A 22,401-nucleotide genomic window follows, 5' to 3' on the forward strand; every position below is an offset into this window, starting at 1 on the left:
ATCCCCCACAAAGTTGTAAGAAATAAAAGAGTGAGATATATCCACAAAAAGTATCCTGAAAGATATGCCCACAAATAGATTAAAACTGCAATCTACTATTTGAAAATAAGCTAAAGACATTAAGAAAATTATACAAAGTATGCAAGAATAACATATACATGAACTGTAAAAACTCAGAAATGAGGGTACAGAACTTGAATAAGAATTAGAAATAAAGAAAAATCTTTTCTGAAATGAAGGCTAAACTAAAGGGACTATAAGAGCATATCAATATCAACTCAACAGATTAATGCTTTAAGAAAAACAAAAGAAAAAGAGAAAGTCTTTAAAAATAAAAAAAAAAGGAGAAATTCTATCTTAACAGTAATATAAAGTTAAAAAAGCAATTGAGATAAAAAAGATTTTAAAGACAGTGAAAAGTACTGAAGACAGGCAAAGAAGATTAAATATACAAATAATTGGAGCCCCTGAAGAAGAAAAATGAATACGAAGAACAGAACCAACGCTAAAACCTATCATTCAAGAAAATTTTTTTGAAACTAAAAAAAGACTCAAAATTGTATGTTTCACATATGTTGAATGTGTTAGTTGCTCAGTTACGTCCAACTCATTGCGACCCCATGGACCCCTTAGCCCACCAGGCTCCTCTGTCCATGGGATTTCCCAGGCAAGAATACTGGTGTGGGTTGTCATTTCCTTGTCCAGAGGATCTTCCTGATCTAAGGAGAGAACCAGTGTCTCCTGTATTGCAGGCTGATTCTGAGCCATATTACATACCTGAGATGACAGAACCAAAATGACCATCCAGGACTGCCTAATAAGATTACTGGACTTTAGGAGAGAAAAAACTCCTTAGCATCTAATAAAAAAGAACATGCAATTTATTAAAAAAGAAAATTAAGATAATCATCAGACTTTGATAAGAGCAACACTTTTTGCCAAAAGAAAACATAGCAATATGTTTAAGACATTCAAGAAAAGAAAGTATGAGCCAAGGATTTTACATCCAGGAAAACCGACTCATCTAGAAAGGACATAGAAAGATTATTATCCACCTTTAACAACAGAGGGAATATTGTTCTCATGAGTCTTCCTGAGGAATCTACTAGGGAGCCAGCTTCAGACAACCAGAATGGCCAAAAAGCTATCACCATTAGAACTGGTTATAGTAACCTAAAGCCTGAGGCTTAACAAGGGCTGATAGGGAGAAAGGCTAGTGTGTTATGGCTGTGTGTTCTAGCAAACCAAATACAGTTTTACAGACAAAATCTGCAGGGAGAATAGGGAAAGAATACACAAAGCAAAGTTAAAAGATACTCTAATCGTGTTGGTAGTAACATCTGTAGTGCTTTCTGAGGTTCCGTGAAAGTGAAGTTGCTTAGTCGTGTCCAACTCTTTGTGACTCCATGGACTGTAGCCTACCAGGCTCCTTGGTCCATGGGATTTTCCAGGCAAGAATACTGGAGTGGGTTGCCATTTCCTTCTCCAGGGGATCTTTCTGACCCAGGGATCGAACCCGGGTCTCCCGCATTGTAGGCAGACGCTTTACCATCTGAGCCACCAGGAAAGCCCTATGAAAATAAATGAGTAATTATGGGATATTGTAATTCTGTTATCCCCCATGCCCTTCAGAACCAGAATTCTCAGTATAGAAGAAAGGAAATATTAATGTGATAGAGAAGAAGTTAAGCAAAAGGTTTGTAGTCTTGAATTTGGGTGGGATGTATCTATCTATATGCACATGTACACATGTATTCGAGTGTGTGTCTCCCTCCTTTGTCCACTGAAAAGGCCTGGAAACAGTGACCAATCCAGTAGTAGTGAATATCCTAAGAACTCGGATGTTGGTTTTGAGATATTACTTCTCACTAAAAGAAACCAGTGCTTGCTGAAGAAATGTCTGATTCTAGGTTTGGGGCAGGAAAGGTATAAGATGAGTCTGGGGCATCTTGTAATTTCAGATAACAAGGGAGCTAGGGTCACGAACAACAACAAAAAATACTCAGTGCCAACCTGAACAAATTCTCAATGGCCAACATGAGATAGTTTGAGTTTCAATAACAATGATAACTTCAATGGGCCCAAACCTATCAAATATGTTTAAATCTATCAAGTTGTAGTAATACATATACAAAAGAACTGTCATGCTTTGAGGGTGTTAGGGAGTGAATTCTTTATACTAAACACTGATAAATATAGGAAAGAATCAGCATTTACCTTGTCTTTGCCATAGCAACTATGACACTGGATAACAATATAGTAAATGAAGCAAAGTGCCTCTTTATAAAAACATTCCAACTAATAAATCAAAAATAAACAATAAACTGAGAATATCCTCATTTTGCAACTCCCAATGAATAAACATATGTAGATATTAAGCGTCATTGGCTACTAAAAATCACTAATTACGATGCAACCAAACTTGATATGCCTCTCGTAGCCTTGTCAAACACCACCTGCAGTCTCACCAGAGGACTGAACCTTAGTCCATCCGATTTCAAAACTCAGTCACCAGTTATCAGGAAATATAGAGGACAGAGCCTGGTGGGCTGCTGTCTATGGGGTCGCACAGAGTCGGACACAACTGAAGCGACTTAGCAGCAGCAGCATAGAGGACAGAGGAACACAGTGAACAGCACCATGATCACGCAATTGGCATGAAAGGGGTGGAGGAGGAACCTATAATTTTAAAGAGAATTTTAAAAGCCATATAACTTTTTTTTTTTTTTAATGGACAAGACTAAACTACAGCATCTAGGGACATACATTTGGGTAATAAAACTATTTTTAAAAAGTATTAAAGTCAGTATGATGGTTACTTTTGGTAGGAGGAAAAGAATTTTGATGAAAGGGGTTTCTGGAGAGGGTAGAGAAGAAAGAAAGTGAAAGTTGCTCAGTTATGTCCAACTCTTTGCAACCCCATGGACTAGACAGTCCATGGAATTCCCCAGGCCAGAATACTGGAGTGGGTAGCCATTCCCTTTTCCAGGGGATCTTCTCAACCCAGGAATCGAACCCAGGTCTCCCACATTACAGGTAGATTCTTTACCAGCTGAGCCACAGTAAAGTTCTATTTCTTGTTCTGAGTAGTGTTGGTCTTCAGCCATTTATTTGATTAAGGCAGTTTTCTTTATCTGTTTTACAATGGAGAGATTTTTTAAAATGTATAATGATACCTATCCAGTGGGAAATATTGTAATGACTGAATGTCAACATTTCTTTGTAAAGTGTCATTACGATGAGAAGTCTTACTATCTTTTCCTTAAATTATGTTGTCTTGACTTTGAAAAAGAAACCTTCATACTAACTCTATTGTGTCCTCATAGGATAGAATGTAGAGAAAACTCTGCTATAAATTAAGTCATTTTTAATCATCTTCAAAATTAATATTGTTGATAATGGAGGAAGTTGTGCATAAGTGCGGACAGGAGGTATATGGGAAACTCTATCTTCCATTAAATTTTTCTGTGAACCTAAAACTCCTCTAAAATATGAAGTTTATTTATTAAAAAAAAAAAATCCCTACCTAATATTAAGTTCGTTCCACGTATCAGGCACCATGCTCAGTTCAGTTCAGTCTCTCAGTCGTGTCTGACTCTTTGTGACCCCATGAATCACAGCACGCCAGGCCTCCCTGTCCATCATCAACTCCCAGAGTTCACTCAAACTCATGTCCATTGAGTCGGTGATGCCATCCAGCCAGCTTATCCTCTGTCGTCCCCTTCTCCTCCTGCCCCCAATCCCTCCTAGCATCAGAGTCTTTTCCAATGAGTCAACTCTTCGCATGAGGAGGCCAAAGTATTATCGTTTCAGCTTCAGCATCAGTCCTTCCAATGAACACCCAGGACTGATCTCCTTTAGGATGGCACCATGCTAAATTATCTCATCTAATCCTCACAACAATCCTATGAGGCAGACTACATTTGTTCTCCTTTTACAGATGAGGAAACCAAATCACAGAGCAGTTAATTAACTTGCTCAAAATTATATCAATAGAAAAGTAGAACCTAGGTCTATTTGACTTCTGTGGGCATTTCCATACTTGATCCATCTCTTAATGCCCAGTCTCTACTTTTGGAATTCAACTGATTTACTGAAAAGTAAAGATCAGGAAACATACATTAAGGTTACAGAAGCTACCACATACAGCACCACTTCTTGGAAACAGAGAGAAAAGAGGCATGAGTTCCTTTGAGCCCACTTGTCACAGAGACCCTCCTCTAGGACAAACTGATCTCTCCAGCACTAGGGCTTGAATCTAAGCTGGCAAGATGCTTTCCTGCATCAAGATTAAATGGTTTGGGAAATCAGAGAGAAGAAACAGCTCCATGCTGCTGACAGCAGGGAGTGCAGCAAAAATGTTTTCTGTACCCTAGGAATGCAAAGTCACCACCCTGACACATTGAATTATCAACTCTGGACTAAGAAGCAAGATGTTAGAGTTCACATTTCTTCACTCGATGCTGGAAACCATCACCAAAGAGAATCAGAAGCAGCATGGAACCAGTGGGTAAAAAGGTGAGTTCTAGACCCAGATGGCCCCGGCCCTCCATCCTGGCTCTCTCCTATCAGCACCTACCTCACCCAGGGGCCCTCTTTATCTCCTTCCTTGGTTTTCTTTTTTCAAATGACATTTATCACCACGTGACACAGTATAAATGGACTTCCATCTTTGTTTCCTGTCTGTGTCTCCCTAGACTACGAGATGTAAGGGCTGGGGCTTAATTTTGTTCACTGCTGCATCTCTAAGCACTTAGAACAGAGTCTGACATAGTAGGGTCTTGTTAAATGTTTGTTCAAAGTTATTGGTTTAAATTATTTCAACTCTCTTTAAGTTCCTTATCAAACCAGGGATACATACAATGCACATTTAACCATAAAAATATAAGTAAAGGGCAAGAAGTAGGCATTCAATAAATAATGGGTTCTCCTTGTATATCTTTTGCATAACATTCCTCAACAGAGGATAAAATTAATCAACTCAGGATAAAAGCTCCCCTTCAAGGGATAATGACTTTTTGAGCTGGCAACTAACTTGCTCAGTACACCCTCAAACCTAGAGACCATTTTTAAAGCTGTGAACATGAGAGTAAAAGTGTATCACAGTAGGAATATGGGCAGAGAAAATCTCAAGGAAATGGTTTATGAATAATGCCAGTGAGCTGTGACTGAGGAGAACAGGGTGAGTGGAGACCTGCCAGGTCACATCACTAACAGGGACCAGCAAACCAAACATGAATAATCTCCAGTTAAAGGCTTTCCAAAATTCCTGCCACACCTCCATGGAATGTGACTGCTGGTGAATTAGGCATTCACTGGATAAAAGGGAAGCTGCCCCTACAGTCTGTTGTGGTGAGCAGAGGCAATTAACAGAGAGCAAGTGCTTTATATCCACCACCTCATTTAATTCTGAAAATAATTTTTAGGAGGGTGGTATTTTTATCCCCATAAAACAAATTAGAAACCTGTGGTTCAGTGGGAAAGGGCTTCGGAGGTTTCACCTCTTGTAAGTGGTGGCTTTCCTGGAATCTCATCTTTCTTTAGCCTGTACTGAACTGATAACTACAATACATGGAGGGGTACCTCTCCAACACTGGAATATTCCATTGCACATTCAAGCTGCCCCTACTCCAATGCCCCCAGGAAGTGAATATATTAAGAAATTAGACATTACTAGATAACAAATGCTAGCTAATAAAGTGAAGTGAAAGTGGCTCAGTTGTGTCCAACTCTTTGTGACCCCCACAGACTGTATAGTCCATGGAATTCTCTAGGCCAGAATACTGGAGTGGGTAGCCTTTGCCTTCTCCAGCGGATCTTCCCAAGCCAGGGATCGAACCCAGGTCCCCTGCATTGCAGGTGGATTCTTCACCAGCTGAGCAAAAAGGGAAGAACTTCAGCCAATTCACTGAAGTCTGGAGTAGTCAATCAACATATGCGGATCTCTAACACTCCTGTTGGCTCCAGGCTAAGCCCCCAAAGTTTTAAATATCTTATTCTTGTTTCAGTTTAAGATAGGAATCAGCCAGACATGTCAAAGACACCTTGTGAAGGTATCACTTACTTATTCTCCTTCCTTACAATTCAGGAACTAAGGTTTAGGGAAGTATAATAACTTGCCTAGAGTCACATGGCTGGGAAGAGGCAGAGTCCAGGTTGGCACCAGGTTTAACTATAAATCAGGTGTTTGTTTTTTTTTTTAAACTTCACCATGTTGTTTATTATTTGCCAGGGGGGTGTGTGTCAGTAAATAGCCTTAATATCTGGAATCTGGGAGCGTTGGTTCTGAGACTGTCTGACCTCAGACCCTCTCTCCACTCTGCTCTATTCTGTACAGTGGGCAGGCTGAGTTCCCTGGTATCCTGAGTCAGCTGGCTTCCTGCTTGGTTTAGCACATGCAAGGTGCTGGTGGGAGATGAGAAGGAGAGGGAGGGAGAGGCTGAGTGTTTTCCCTCTCCCCTGCTGGGGTGGGCTGTCCAGCAGTGGTTCACCTCCATCTGACCCAAGCATCCACAGCACAGACCCACAGGTTCCAGCTTCCGTCAGGTGACCCTCGCCTCGGACTCAGGCACACCACCTCTGCTCTTGCTAATCTCTGGATTATCTTTGCTCCTCTGTCAGCTGGATAACCATTTACTGAATTGTTTTCCCTCCTGTAAACATATGAAGTGGTTCCTGTCATCCTGGTTAGATCCTGACTGATATATGGATCAAACTGCTGGCCGGAGGGGATGGGGACCGGTGGCCTGTGGCCCTGCACTGAGAAAGCCTAAGTGATGGCTGGGCTCCGTGTCTTACTTGTTAGCCACAATCTTCTGTCTGACTAGAAAAGCAATGCTCTGGAAAAGGAACATGCTTTTTTTAACCTGAGGCTCATAGCAGTGAGACTGGAGTGAAATGAACACAGTTGGTATCCCAACTCCAGGGCCTTACAGCAAGAAACATTCATAATCAATCTTTAGCTACAGCAGTGTTTCCCAAACTGTGGTGAGAAGTAGTTGATGCCTGGAATGTTAATAGGTAGTTTGTGGGGAAAAGCATTTGAAAAATGTTAACAAAGTTAATCAGGTTTCTTTATAACAGGACTGTAGTAAGGTACATTGTAAATATTTTTTTTTTTAAAGTATTACAGTATGCAACATGCAACAGTCACAAATCTTATGTGCTTAGGAAACATATCAATATCTTGTGGATCTAACATTTCAAGGATCATTGTTCTAGAAATGCTGGTTTATGGTATTAGCGCTAAACCCCACGGTAAAGAGTCTGCTTGCAATGCGGGAGACCTCGGTTTGATCCCTGGGTCGGGAAGATCCCCGGGTCGGGAAGATCCCCTAGAGAAGGAAATAGCAACCCACTCCAGTATTCTTGCCTGGAAAATCCCATGGAAGGAGGAGTCTGGCAGGCTCTTTGTGACCATGGGGTCATAAAAGTCGGACATGACCGAAAGACTTCGCTTAGGTCTTTCATGGACTGGAGCTCATGCTTTCTTCACTTCGTCCTCAGCCATACTCCTTCCTGTCTATGCTCCAGACACACAACTGCTCACAGTACCTGACCATGCCATGTAGTTTCAATGTCCCTCACCTCTGCAAGGGCTACTTTCTGCCCTTGCTCCTGGGGTACTGCTACTGCTTCTGCATGGCACCATCCCAGGGCATTCTTCCCCGGTGAGCTTTCCCTCGGTGTCCAGAAAGAAGTGACTGCCAGTGCCTTTGGATGTCCACCACCTTGTACAACATTTCACTATTGCAGTTACCAAACTTAGTGCAACTCTCTGTTTACCTTCTCTCTGCCCTGCATGGCTCTTAAGAACAGGACTGAATCTTTCTTGTCAGTGTGTGCAAGCCAGTGCCCTAGGCTGGGTGGTCACCAGGTCAGGTTTGTCGAGGGGAACAAGTATACTAAGATTTTAGGCCTTGTATTCACTTCCTGCTAAGGTTTGATTATACTCGACTTAAAAACATGTTAAGTCAAAGTTCCATTGTTATGATGATCCATGATAAATTAACCCTATATTAATGTAGCTTTTATTATGATGAAAATAAGTGATTTTCTTAAAACAACAACAACGAAACCCTAGTATCAACTGAAAAATGACTAATATTAAGAATATTTAGCACCTGGATTAACACTGCTACCAGAAAGCTCGCCACTAGGTGTCAGCCAAGGAAAAGGGGAGGAAGGACCGCACTTCAGAAATGGTTTACTTTTTCATCCAATTATCACTGTCAATATCAACTATTCAAACAATAAAATATTAGGCCATTAGAATTATCTATTAATGGGATGTTTTTAAGAATATATCTAAAATTTTGAAATTTCCCCTTTGCAATTCATAAATAGTTCATAAATGGTGTTAGTTTAACCTGTATTTTTCAAGAAACATTTGCATAGATTGGAGACGCTGACTCCTAAGAGGACACCAGATCACTATTCTTCTGAAATGGCCTCAAATTGTACATAACACAGATCATATGCTAATCATCACTGGGGCGAGCGGTCAGAGGAAAGAGCATGGTTGTGAGAATCAGACAGATGGAAAGTCCGAATCCTGGCTCTGCCACTTCTTAAAAAAAGTGACACAACTTTTCCTAGCCTCAATTTCTCATCAACAAAATGGGGCCACGTGACTTCTTCCATATGAGGACTGTAAAAATCAAACAAGGGAATATATATATAAAGAGTGTGGCATAAAATAAATCCTTTGTATTATTTTCTTTTTCTTAAGACTTTGAGTCTTAATGACTTATTTAACAAAACTGTGTGTCAACTCCCAAACTGCTAAGGACACTGTAACTAGGTACTGTTGTCATTTCTTTCCGTCCACAGAGAATTATTAGGCACTGTCTATGTACTAGGCTCTGTGCCAGGGATACATGGCTGCCCACGACATACTACCGAAGCTTCCATTTCTTGGTGAAAGGACAGCATAAGGTTGAATGTGACTGTCTATTTCTGAGAATATACCCATTCCCCACAGAAAATCAGTGTGGATGCATGTCTGAGGGATTGAGGGTGGGGGTGGGGCAAGGATATCTACAATTTCATCCTCTAAGCATCATTATGTGCCACCCCCCTCAACAAACCCACCATTACTCCACCTTACATTACTGAACCTCCACTGTGTGCTGGGGGTACAAGAAGGAGTAAGACAAAATCTTCTTTTCAAGAAGCTCACAGTCTGGCTAGGTACATGAAGTCTGCACTGTTTCAGGCTCTAAATTGTCAAATGTTATCTCTGCTTGAAAATGGATCAGTCTCTTTTTCAGAGTCTCACTGAAAAAGTAAATGACCCTAAAGTGAGATGATCTGACTTAAGACATTGGTGACAGTAACCATGCCTCTTTGCCACTGCTTCTGCAAAGACACAGTATTTTAACACTGCCACCGTGGATTCAGCTTACTTGCTGAATTAATATGCTGCCTGGTGCATTTTCTTAGCTAGAACTGAATATTTACTGGGTGTGGTGATTTTCACAGAGGGTGAGCCCCTCCAGATCCTAATGGCCTGGCGTTGGCTAGCACGCGGATGCTGCGTAGAGTCTTTGTCTCACATTCACACGTTCATGGTGTGGTGTTTGTGTCAGGTTCTTCCTCTCATGCTCTAAGATGAAGCTGTGGATAATTTTTTTTTTAAAACTAAGCATCTATATTGTGCAACACTGAAACATTTACCACCAGTCTTTCTAATGCATACTATGGGGAAAATGGTATAATTCATTCATTTGTTCAGTCATTCATTCAACAAACATTTAATGAGCACCTACTAAATATTAGACTATGTTTAGGACACCAAGGATTACCAAACGTGGTCCCATCCAGCAGGAACAAAGTAAGAAAGGAGCCAGGATTATTAAATGAGATCAAGTGAAAGCCTGGAATTCCTCCTGGATAGTCTAAGATACACTAGCTGTGTTTTATTTTTCAAGTATTTTAGAACATATGGGGATTTCATTTTGATCATATTCAGTGATGCTCTTTGAAATCATACAAGTAAAGCTTGATCATTGTGTTTAAGAGGATTTCCTGCCAGTTCTCATCTTCTCTCACTTAAGGACTGACTTTTCACTTGAGCAGTCTACTTCTAGAACAACGACTCTTAGTTCAGTGAGTATTCACTGTGGTGTGACTCAAGGTGCCAGGACTCCCAAAGTCTCTTCCTGAGCAACAACCATGTCTCTGGGAGGTGGACAGTGGATATGTGGTGCCAATATCAAACAAGGGTCATCTCCCCCCAACAGGCAAACATTGTTTTGATGAAATAGGTAAAAAGATTCTTAGTTCTATTTTCTCTTATGCCTGTTAGAAAGTAATGCATTTTGGAATTTTAAATCCTTGGTACTACCACTCCTACTTGTCTGGAAGTGCAGTAACATGAATAAATAAATATTAAATAAATACAAATGAAGGAAACAAATGTGATTTCTTACAAATCCTTTATGCCATTATTTGAGATAAAAACTGAACTTTTATGGTTACTTCAAAAGACAGAAATAAATGGGCCAGAATCTTGGGTTTTGCCTGGTTTCAGATAGCCTGACACCTACTGAATAAGTATGGCCATTAGTGTTCTAGAACGGGACAGTCTCATTTCCTCCTCTTCCTTCTTTACCTTCTTGTTATCCAGAAAAGGTCATTCTCAGTTAAAATCCACTATTAGCAAAAAGCTACATTATCACTATTTTTCTCAATAGTCTTACAGAGTAGGTATTATCTCCATACTGTTTATACTGTTCATGGGGTTCTCAAGGCAAGAATACTGAAGTGGTTTGCCATTCCCTTCTCCAGTGGACCACATTCCGTCAGACCTCTCCACCATGACCCGTCCGTCTTGGGTGGCCCCACACGGCATGGCTTAGTTTCACTGAGTTAGATAAGGCTGTGGTCCGTGTGATCAGATTGGCTAGTTTTCTGTGATTATCTCCATTTTAAAGATGAGACAACTGAGACTCAGGTCATCTTCTGGCAGATGCCACAGCCAGGATTAAAACCTAGGTGACTCTAACGACCATAGCTTTCCATCATACTCAGGAGCCTCCTGAGCCACTTGGAGCCACAGAGCTACAGGGCTGGTCCTGGAGCCCTGGTGTTGGAAGCCTCTCCCCTTTTCCTACTGCATTCCCAGGACATGATCTGGACTTTGGATAAACACAAAAACGATAAAAACATAACCACTTACCAGTCCCTCCCTAGGCCACCACAGACTCCTGTGTCAATGCATCTATTTAGCTCAGGCCTATAGACTTTGGCTATAATTCCCTACCTACTTACCTGGAACAAACTGGAAAATAAGAAAATCTTTTACCAACTTTTCCTATAGAACATTCATAGGTACCCATCCATACTTCACAGACAAATGTAACATTAGCATGGCCTGTATGTGGGAAACAGTTTGGTGGCTCCTAAAAAAGGTAAACATAAAATTACTATATTACCTAACAATTCCACTCCTAAGTATACTTCCTGAAAAACTGAAAACAAGCACTCAAACAAATACTTGTACAGATATATTCATAGTGGCATTATTCTCAATAACCAAACATTAACAGATGAATGGGAACATAAAATGCATGGGTATATATACACATTCAGTGGAATATTATTCAGCCAAAAAGGGATGACGCTCTGACACATGCTACAATGTGGATATGTTAAGTGAAATAAGCCAGACACAGAAGAACAATATATGATTTCATTTATACGAAATACCCGGAATAGGCAAATTCCTAGAGACAGAAAGTAGAAGTCACCAGGCGCTAGTAGGTTGGGGGAACTGAGAGTTATTGCTTAATGAGTTCAGCATTTCTGTTTGGGGTGATGAAAAATTCTGAAAATACATAGTGATAGTGGTTATACAACATTGTGAATGTAATTAATGCCATTGAATTGTAACTTAACAATGGTTGAAATTGGAATTTTTATGTTATTTATGTTTTACCACAATTTAAAAAAAGTAAAAAGCAAAGGCTCTGGAGACAAACATGTGTTTGACTCCCTGCTCTACCATTGCCAAGCTGTATGGAGACTCTCGGAGTCAGCCTTGAGGCACACATACCAGTCCCTTCCATGCTTCATCTCATTTCTCCTTTCCCTTGGTTCCCTTATTTCCTTATCTCATCTCGCTTTAAGGTTCCACAGGCTTTTTTGTTTTCTGTGTGTGTGTGTGTGTGTGTGTGTGTGTGTGTTAGCATAAAACAGAGGCACAGACAAATTAGTAACATCATTTATGTATGTTCTGGGTACACTCTGCTTGCCTCTGTGGAGGGCAGGGAGCACACACCAGGAAGCATTCTCAATTCTTTCCATTTTGAGTTGCTCCTAGGCTGAGTCAACAGAAATCTGCTTCCTTACCACGTTGTGACAAGTTGGCACCCAGAGTCAGGCTCTTGCAGACTTGTATTTCTCCGAGTCAGAAGACTTTGAAATAAGGCATACCAAAGCTTTATTTACAAAGATGGTTGGTGGAATATTAATGATAATCTCAAAAAACTGGAAACAATCTAAACGTTCAATGTGAGATGGTCACAGAAATTAAGGCAGCTGTGCTTGATAGAATATTCTGCAGCCGTGTAAAAGAGCCTAGGATGTAATGTAAAATGGAGGAGCAATAAAATTTTAACTTAAGATCTGAAAGCAATGTAAACACTTTGCATAATGAAAAACAATAAGAATGTACAAAAGGTAGTTGAGTAGTTGTATTAGTTTTGTGGAACTACAGGGATATTTTAATTTTCCTAGTTTGTAAATTTCTTTCTTTTTTTTCTTTTTAATTTTCTGTTACACTAAATCACATAAGTAGAGTTTGGGTTTTGTTTTGTTTTTTAAACCATGAGATCAATGGTGTTACCCAACCAGGAGACAGATATATATGGTATTTTTCTGACCTGCTCCAACATAACCTCGTCCGTTCATGCTTGAAAGCCAGGTTATCAATCTGCTTTTATCTTAATGTCTCTGTCTTCAAGGTGTTTTAGGTGGATAAATATGACTCAGCAGAATTATGTCCGAAATCAGAGGCTGAAAGGTGGATGATGGTAGCATTCCCATAGCTGAATCTGGAGCCGGGCCTCTTGGGAAGGACTAAGCAGGCAGGACTGGAGGAACTGGCTCCTGCCTACACAGGCAGTGCTGCTTCTTTGCGCCACTGATGTTGACTGTCGGTTTACCGTCCCCACTTCAGCCATCGTGCCCTGTGGGTAGGGGCTGAGCTCCATTCATCCTGGGGAGGCCCAGCTAGCACGCTGGCCCAGAGAGAGCCACATGAGCCTGTTGAATAAACAACTCTCACTGTGCTCCATCTATACTGGCCTTGGCACTGCTACCGGCATGGAACCGAACGCATCTTAAAGTTCCAATCCCCACCAGTTCTGCTGTTTGATATCACATTTACCAGGGACCTGCAATGGATCAAACATGGGAAAAGCACCTTCATACACATTGCCTTAAGATGACTCCACAGAGCCATGAGCTAGGAACTAAGAAACTATGGCCAGAAAAAAGGATGCAATTAAAGCACACAATTCTATTTTTGAAAGTTCTTTAAAACTGAGGCCACTGTGCTAAGAAATGTCTTCCAAAGAGAGGGTGGTGGTGTAGTCTTATTCCGATTTCATGATGATATAATTTTAAACAAAGGAGTGAGGTAAAGTAAGATTCTTTTTAAAATTCATTCGTTTTCCTGAGGAGGGAGAAAGGGGACTCGAGGCAAATTCAAGACCCACACTGCTATACACATATTCCAAAAGTTGCAATCTTCTACCCAGCAGAGAAAGGATCCTTGGCCTAGCAATTAAAATCATTTGTCTTTTATCCCCTTCTTGCCAAAAAGGACCCCAGCCCTAACTAGTTAATCCCTAACACACACTGCTACTCCCAGAGTTGCCTGGCAACTGCTAGGAGGCGTGTCAGAGAGCAAGAAAGGCCTAAATAAATGAGCTGAAGCCTGGGCTGCCGCTTGACACGGATAAAGGAGGTTTTTCCAAATGGAGCTGCCTGGCTGCTTGTGGTTCTGTCATTAAAGTGGAGAAGAACAAGTTGGCTTGCCCGATATTGTTAAATACCTTGGGCTTTGCACCTGATATTCTCTGAGTGATGGAAAAATGGCTCACATGCCCTTGTGATTCACCGACTCTCTCCCCTCTGCCTGGCAGCACCAACCTCCAAAGCCTCAAGCCAGGGAAGAAGCAATGTGCATGCACTGAACAGAGGTCAAGGGCCAACCCCGGCCCCACACACTTCTCTGTTCTTTCATTTCTTTCACCCATCCTTCTGACCACTGTTCCAAAACACAAGCATTGATGCCTCTGCTATGCCACGACCTATGCCCCGTGATGGAAATGCAGAGAAAGAGTTGTTAATGTGGAACACGAGGAAATCAGAACAAAGGCAAGAGAGAGGGTCGGGTGGAAGAAACCTGGGTTTTCGAGTCAGGCCGATTTGAGTCTGACCCCAGGCTCATAACTGCCAGGAAGTAACGGACAACTGCTGCCCCTCTCCCATCTGTGATGTGGGCAGCGAGGGGTAGTCGTGGGGAATTACTATGACCACAGATGCAAAGCAACTCAGGGATGAAGCCTGTTGGAAGCTGTCGAGCAGGTAGAAGACTCGGCTATAGCTGGATACCCTGGGGTCTCACTTTCTGATCCTCGGGAGGAATAAGTCACCTGGCCCTAAAGAGAGACCTCACTGGGGATCCCACAGGGGCCCTCTGGCCCTGAGATGGGCACATGGCAGAAGGCACAGATGGAGGGGGCAGCCTGGCACCTGGCTGGGCCTCAGCAAGGAGGCTGCCTTCCTCTTCCCTTCCAGGCAGGGGAAAGAAAATGAAGCTTGAGACTCCCCAGCCAGCTGCATTTTGAATTTTTTTTTTTCAGTAGGAGAGAAAGAAAAAAGGCCAAGGAGTTGAAAATCTCAAGCAAGCTCTGGGCCGTGGAGGAACTGCTGCCCATCTCTGCCTCTTGGGCTGGGCTGGGCCCCTCCAGAGGGGCCCCACTGGAGCCGAGCAGAAAAGCACACCAAGCCTGTGATGTTGCATCTTTTAAAAAACCCAAGCCCTGTGACTTGGCAGTGACCTGAGTCCCATGGCCACAGCTGCTGGCCCAGGTGGGAAGCTCCTACACTGTATCCTCCGTGCCTCACACGCTCCTGCAGGCCATCTCTGTCCTCAGCCTTAGGCCGTTTCCCACTCGACCTGCCCCAGAGTCTCCCTTCCAGGCTACCAACCACTTCTGGCCACCAGCCTTCTCCTCCAATTTATGAACTGAAGGCCTTAAATGCACTCGGGTACCTTCAACTCAATAAAACCAAGTTGAGGATGCCGCCTAGGGAAATAATTCACACCATGGGATGAAGATTTATATAGAGATATTCACCACAGTGTGGTTTAAGATGGTGAAAGTTACCAGCAAGCAAATGAACCAGCGATGGGATAATGTGGTGGGCCTCTGCACTGGTTTCAGATGGCAAGGACCTGATAAAAATCTCTGTGAGTGGGGCCCAGACATTTACCTTTTTAAGAGCCCCACAGGCAATTCTGATCTACAGCCAGAGATGAGACCCCCTGGAGTCACCTGATGAGAGATGTGCAGCCAATTTTTAAAGAGTTTTTATATGATATGGAAAAAGTGCTTACTACACTCTAAAAGGCGAAACTAAATAACAGGGAACTAGATTGCTTTGCCAGGAATGTCTCAACTCTCTAAAAGTAAAAAATCAAAACCTCAAAGTAAAAACAAAAACAACCCCAATCTTCCAACTTATCCCTCCCCCTCTTATATACAGAATAGACAACTGATAAGGACCTACTGCATAGTACAGGGAACTCAATTCAATACTCTGTAATGACCTATATAGAGAAGAATCTAAAGAGACTGGATATACATATATGTATAACTGATTCACTCTGCTGTACAGCAGAAACTAACACATTATAAATCAGTTATTCCTCAATACATTTTTTTTAAAGATGAGGAAAACCCAAAACAGAAAAAAAAAAAAAAAGTGAAACAAAAAACCAGAAAAACAAAAAAAAAAAGAAAAGAAAAAAAGAAAAGCCCAAAATAAACATACAAACTCCAAAACCTAGAACCTTGGTGGAAACATGCTAACATATTATCTCAGCTCCAGATGAAAGGATTATGGGTATTTTCTCATTTCTATTCCCATTACTTTAAACCTTTCTCAAAAAAGAAAAACCAACAAAAAACCAAGAGCAGTTTTGTTTTGTTTTTTTAAATAATCAGAGAAACACAGAAAAGACAAGTGGCCCCATGAAGGACACCCCCTCCTCAGCACTGTGCTGCTTGCCGCCCAAGCGGGCTCGTCCAGGCACTGTTCTCCACGCCTCCCATACGGCCTGACTCTAAAACCCCTGACCCCTTCTTGAGCTCACATGCATTTTGCAGTCATTATTTTAATTAATCTCACAAACAATCTGGTATTGGAAGTGTTGTTATTCCTTTTTTTTTTTTAGATGAGGGGAATTGGCTAGAATTAAATCTACGGTTTAAAAACCATCTAGATAACATGATGAGGCTTGGTCAGAAACTTTCAGGCCTTTGGCTTCTCTCTTGGCCTTACAAAAAAGAGCTATTCTGGTGCACATAAATCAGACCAATAGCATGACAAGTCTGCCTTATTTCATTGATTTATAAGATGCAAATTTCTTCACATGTTAACATCTCTGAAATCTGGATGTCTTACAATTGATGGCATCCTTCAATTATAATTGGCAGCACCCTTTCTTAACGATACGTGAAACAGTGGTACACCTTACGATGGAATGACACGTAAAATTCAATGAAAGGTACCATGTTTATAATCAATGCTATTTTTAATGACTTCATAATATTCTATCACATGGATATACTTTACTTAACCAGTTATTTATCATTATGGACACTTAGTCTATTCCACATTTTGACCATTATAATCTGTTACTCAGGACACTTTCACATCAAGCTGTCCCTGTTTCTACTATGGCCATCATCATCCTCTCCCAGATCCATATCTTAGGAGACATTTTGATATTTCTTGCCCCTCATCTCTCATATCTTATCTATTTCTAGACTCATCTGGTCATTTCTTCTTCATAGTACCTTTTCCTGGTGTAGCCACTGAAGGGCTATCTTCTGAGTTCTCCAGCAGTCCCCTGGTCTCTGCTTCTGGTCTCCTTTTCAGTCCTGTCCTGCATTACTAGTCAAACATGACTTCAGTCACATCATGTCTCTGCTCACACCCCCAGTCTAGGATCTAAGGCTCTGTCAAATTTGGCTCTAGCCTCTCCTGCAGCCAGCCCTCTCTCTCTACCCAAACCCATGACCCCAGACAAAGAGGCTATGAGGGGTCCTGTCTCCAAGTCTTCACTCACTCAGATAATTCCATGCCCACCACAGGAAGAGTTGCTGCTATCCTTCTTTTTCCAAGTTTTACCTTTCCTCTGAACTGTATTATGGCTCACTTGTTCCTTATAACCATCTGAAAATGTAGACTAAGTCTTCTTTTTCTCATTTCACAGTAAAGAAACTGCAGTATAGGGAGATTAAGTGCCCTACTCAAGGTTGTACAGCCTAGAAGTACAGAGCCAGGCTGTAAACTCTTGGACTTCCATCTTTAAACCTGAGGCCTTCAAGGATGTACAGCAGGATGTTTTACTCGCTCAGTCGTGTCTGAATCTTTGTGACCCCATGGACTATAGCCTGCCAGGCTCCTCTGTACTTGGAATTCTCCAGGCAAGAATACTGGAGTGGGTTGCCATTTCCTTCTCCAGGGGAGTTTCCCAACCCAGGGATTGAACCCAGGTCTCCTGCATTGCAGGAGATGCTTTACCATCTGAGAGACGTAAGTACAAATACAACCATAAACTCCTCTGGAGGAGCAATTTGTGCCCAGATTATATACCCAGCAATATGTACCAGAATCAACAGTCTCTGGACTCTAGACGTATTCATGACAACAATGACATCTTTGTAAGACTGTAAATACTTCATGTCAATATCAGTCCCAGGAGCCTAAGATAAGGACAGGCCAGTTGTCCCATTCTTACTTTAAAGATGGGAAGAAAACAGAACTTTCCTTGAATTCTATCAGCTTTCAAAACAGCACTGAACCTGACTGGTTTGGCTGGGCCCAAGGTCAGGACAAAGAATCCAAGCCACCTGTCTTGGAGACAGCAGGACATGAGAAACTTGCTTTAAGCTGAAGGGCTTTTCAGGACCTAAGGGAAGTATCTCTTAAGAAGCAAAGGCAGTGCATTCCTTCTGTCCAGTGACACAGCCGAGCAAGTCGGGCCCTAGTGCTGGATGGAAGACGAGAACAAGGTGGCTCGAGGCTGCTGTTCCATGGGCACCCACTGCCCCAACCACTTCACAGAGTGTGCACCCTGGCTAAAGGGTGCTTGCTATCACTCTGTGCTTCACTTACACACATGATGGATTCATAACAGTCAAAAAGTCCTTATCCAGGTATAACTGTGGCTTATGAGGATCATGGTCAAGGTTCACCGTCAGAGTTTGCACATGAAATGCACTGTCTGATACCTACTCATCTTTTGTCATTTAATCTAACAAAATGTCTGTCTAGGTCCCTCAGAACCACTCTGACTAGGTTGGGTGTGGTTGCCATCTCCTCCTGCTCAGGATGGAGTCCCATGTCCTGAGAGGAAAGGGCTATCAGCAAGGTCCCCTCCAGCATCCTTTCCTATGCAGTGAGGCAGGCCCCTGGGCCAATTTCTCCATTCTCCTTGGCCGAGAGGCTATGAATAATCAAGCATCTGATGAAAGCTTCTCACTGAAGTTGGGAGAGCTGATAGTTTCTTTGGTTTTAGGGTTGACCTGGTGTCTTCCATCCTCACAATAACTAATCACCTCACGGATGAGGCAACAGAGAGAGGCTCTGAAACGCTGATGGGCTCTGGAGGCAGATGACATCATTCCCCAGTCCTCAGCACACTTAGTAGTCAGTATACCAAGACCACTCTGGGAACCTCTAAGAAGTGAGCCTCTGGATACTCTGCTCTCTCAAGTGTGGAGAAGAGGTTCCTTTGCAAGAAAAGGGCAGTGAGGCACAGAGGGAAGCATGGGCTTTTGGACAACCTACCTGGCTCTTCCACTGGTTAGCAAGTCATTGTTTCTGTGAGCCTCACTTTCCCCATTTGTCAAGTGAAGATGATCACTGCTACCCCACAGGCTTACCAGGACTTCTCAGTTAGAGCAGATGTGTACACTGCTAAGCACTGTGACCCGCAGAGGGTGCTGCTGTCCAGGGAAGGGAGGGGTCCTAACATCCACAGGAGCAGACTCCTCCACTCGGGGCAGCGCAGCTTCCTTGTGCTAAGAGGTAGCATGAGGGGAGCACTCTTTTCCGTCTCCACCAAACACACACACACAACCTCCTTTGGTGAATTCAACAGCAAGATGACTAGCAAGTTTCTTGTGGCCCTGACCAAACATGGACTTGTGACATGCCAAGAAGCTACTCACCGGCTCGATTTTCAGAGCGTTTCTGTAGCTGCCGAAGAAAGCGGCCTGGGCCTTGAGGAAGGCTCTGGCCACACCATCGCCAGTTGTCGTGGACACCTTCTTCAGCCGGCTCTTCAAGGAAGAGATCTGATGACAGAAAAGAGATACAGGCTGAGGGCAGGGTGGGAGGACGATGGCTATCCCTCACACGCACAGAGCTTTAGAAAACCCTGGGGAGGGGGTGGATCTGACACCTCGGCTGCTGGGAGAGCATACACACATTCAGGATTAGGGCAGGTTTTTGAAATGTAAATAAATGTTGCTCTTATTAGTGCATATCTAAGAAAAACAAAAACAAAATCACTTTCTAAGCAGTTTTAATGTGTCAGGTAATTGCTTTCACATAAATTTCTGTACTTAATTCTTTCAACAATCCTATAGAAAAGGGATTCTGTTCCTATCTTACAAGGGTATTAACAGTCTCAGAGAGATTAGATTACATGCCTAGTAACAAACCAAAGAAGTGGTCAAGTTGGAATTATGAATTGAAATCTTATAATCTGAGGCCAAACTATACAAATTTTTTTAGTTCCAATTCTATTTCCTCTTTAGATTACTTACAAATATTAGAAATAAATGGTTTATTTATAACACATAATACAGTATATATTATTATATACCTCATACCCCAAATATTTATCAAATGTATTATAAATTATATTTCCCTGCAATGCAGGAGACCCCAGTTCTATTCCTGGGTCAGGAAGATCCCCTGGAGAAGGACAGGCTACACATTCCAGTAGTATTCAAGAAGTATTCTTGGGCTTCCTGGTGGCTCAGTCGGTAAAGAATCTGTCTGCAATGTGGTACACCTGGGTTCGATCCCTGGGCTGGGAAGATTCCTTTGAGGAGGGTACTACAACCCACTCCATAAAGATGTGTGCTTAGTTGCTCAGTTGTGTCTGACTCTTTGCAACCCTATGGACTACAGCCCACCGGCCTCCTTTGCCCATGGGAGTTCTGCAGGCAAGAATACTGGAGTGAGTTGCCATTCCCTCCTCTAGGGGATCTTCTTAACCTAGGGGTCAAATCCACGTCTCCCACATCGCAGGTGGATTCTTTACCAACCGAGCCACCAGGGAAGCCCCCATAAAGTATATATAATATATATTATTATAAAACTCATACTCTAAAGGAACAGTCATTATATAGATGTACAGAAACACACTTATACATCTTATAGATATGCATGCAACAGATTAACATAAAAAAGACAAAGTCATGGCAATGGAAAAAGAATAAGTCAGGTATAGATTTAGTATATAAACATAAGCCATCAGGTCTTATGTTTTCAAACTGTGGAAAATTCTTAAACAGATGGAAATACCAGACCACATTACCTGCTCCTGAGAAATCTGTATGCAGATCAAGAAGCAACAGAACTGGACATGGAACAATGGGCTGGTTCCAAATTGTGAAAGGAGTACGTCAAGGCTGTACATTGTCATCCTGCTTATTTAACTTATATGCAGAGTACATCATGCAAAATGCCAGGCTGGATGATCACAAGTTGGAATTAAGATTTCCAGGAGAAATATCAATAACCCCAGATATGCAGATGACATCACCTTTATGGCAGAAAGCAAAGAGGAACTAAAGAGCCTCTTGATGAAAGTGAAAGAGGAGAGTGAAAAAACTGGATTAAAACTCAACATTCAAAAAACTAAGATCATAGCATTGGCCCATAAATTCATGGCAAATAGATGGGGAAACAATGGAAACAGTGACAGACTTTATTTTTTATGGCTCCAAAATCACTGCAGATGATGACTACAGCCACAAAATTAAAAGATGCTTGCTCCTTGGAAGAAAAATTATGACCATCCTAGACAACATATTAAAAAGGAGAGACATTACTTTACCAACAAAGGTCCATCTAGTCAAAGCTATGGTTTTTCCAGTAATTATGTATGGATGTGAGAGTTGGACCATAAAGAAAGCTGAGCGCCAAAGAATTGATGCTTTTGAATTGTGATGTTGGAGAAGACTCTTGAGAGTCCCTTGGACTGCAAGGAGATCCAACCAGTCAAGCCTAAAGGAAATCAGTCCTCAATATTCATTGGAAGGACTGATGATGAAGCTGAAACTCTAATACTTTGCCACCTGATGTGAAGAACTGACTCATGTGAAAAGACCCTGATGCTAGGAAAGATTGAAGGCAGGAGGAGAAGGGGACGACAGAGGATGAGATGGTTGGATGGCATCCCTGACTCGATGGATATGAGTTTGAGCAAACTCTGGGAGTTGGTGATAGACAGGGAGGTCTGGCGTGCTGCAGTCCATGGGGTTCCAAAGTGTTGGACACAACTGAGTGACCGAACTGAACTGAACATCAGGTCTTACATAATAGCTAGAAGTAGACTTCAAATTTGAGTTGAGCCTCCTAGCCGTCAAAGCAAAAAGGAAAACATGAGAAGCTGTGGAATTCTTTGGGTCAAAACAGTTGTACAAATAAACACAAAATTTACTGAAGATGAGAACTCAAAGAGATTTTTCCTGAATCCTCAATGTAGGAAAGATTGTGTGAGCTGACAGTTGTTACCCTCAAAGTCAGAGACAAGATCAACCCTCCCAGGCTGTTTCCAATAAGCCATTCATCTCAGGATGCCATACTGCACAGCTTCTGGGCACACCACTCACACTGTGTTCCATGTGAAAATTGCCCCTGGAATCAGGCAACTTGGTAGCCTTGAAACAATGGTGATACAATGGTGAGCAAAACCAGACAGCAAAAACTTAAACTTATACTCTTGTGAGGAAAATACCAATACATGTGATATTACTACCATGATGAGCCTGGGCTAGAGCTCACCAAGGAGGTCAAGGAAGCCTTTGTGGAGAGAAACAGGCTTATACTGAGATCTGAAGGATGAGCTGAAGC

The 22,401-nt window shown here is 42.1% G+C and overlaps 1 protein-coding gene across 6 annotated transcripts in view; it reads right to left on the reverse strand.

Moving 5' to 3' along the window:
• Nucleotides 1-22,401, reverse strand: part of DENND1A (DENN domain containing 1A) — a 531,115-nt gene that overhangs the window by 129,670 nt on the left and 379,044 nt on the right. For all 6 annotated transcript variants that reach the window (XM_027556228.1, XM_027556226.1, XM_027556227.1 and 3 more), the window contains one exon: nucleotides 19,482-19,607. In XM_027556228.1, coding sequence (XP_027412029.1) covers nucleotides 19,482-19,607 — 126 coding nt within the window. The remainder of the gene's footprint in view (nucleotides 1-19,481; nucleotides 19,608-22,401) is intronic.

The sequence above is a fragment of the Bos indicus x Bos taurus genome, chromosome 11 (genome assembly GCF_003369695.1).
Source record: "Bos indicus x Bos taurus breed Angus x Brahman F1 hybrid chromosome 11, Bos_hybrid_MaternalHap_v2.0, whole genome shotgun sequence".
Taxonomy (NCBI): domain Eukaryota; kingdom Metazoa; phylum Chordata; class Mammalia; order Artiodactyla; family Bovidae; genus Bos; species Bos indicus x Bos taurus.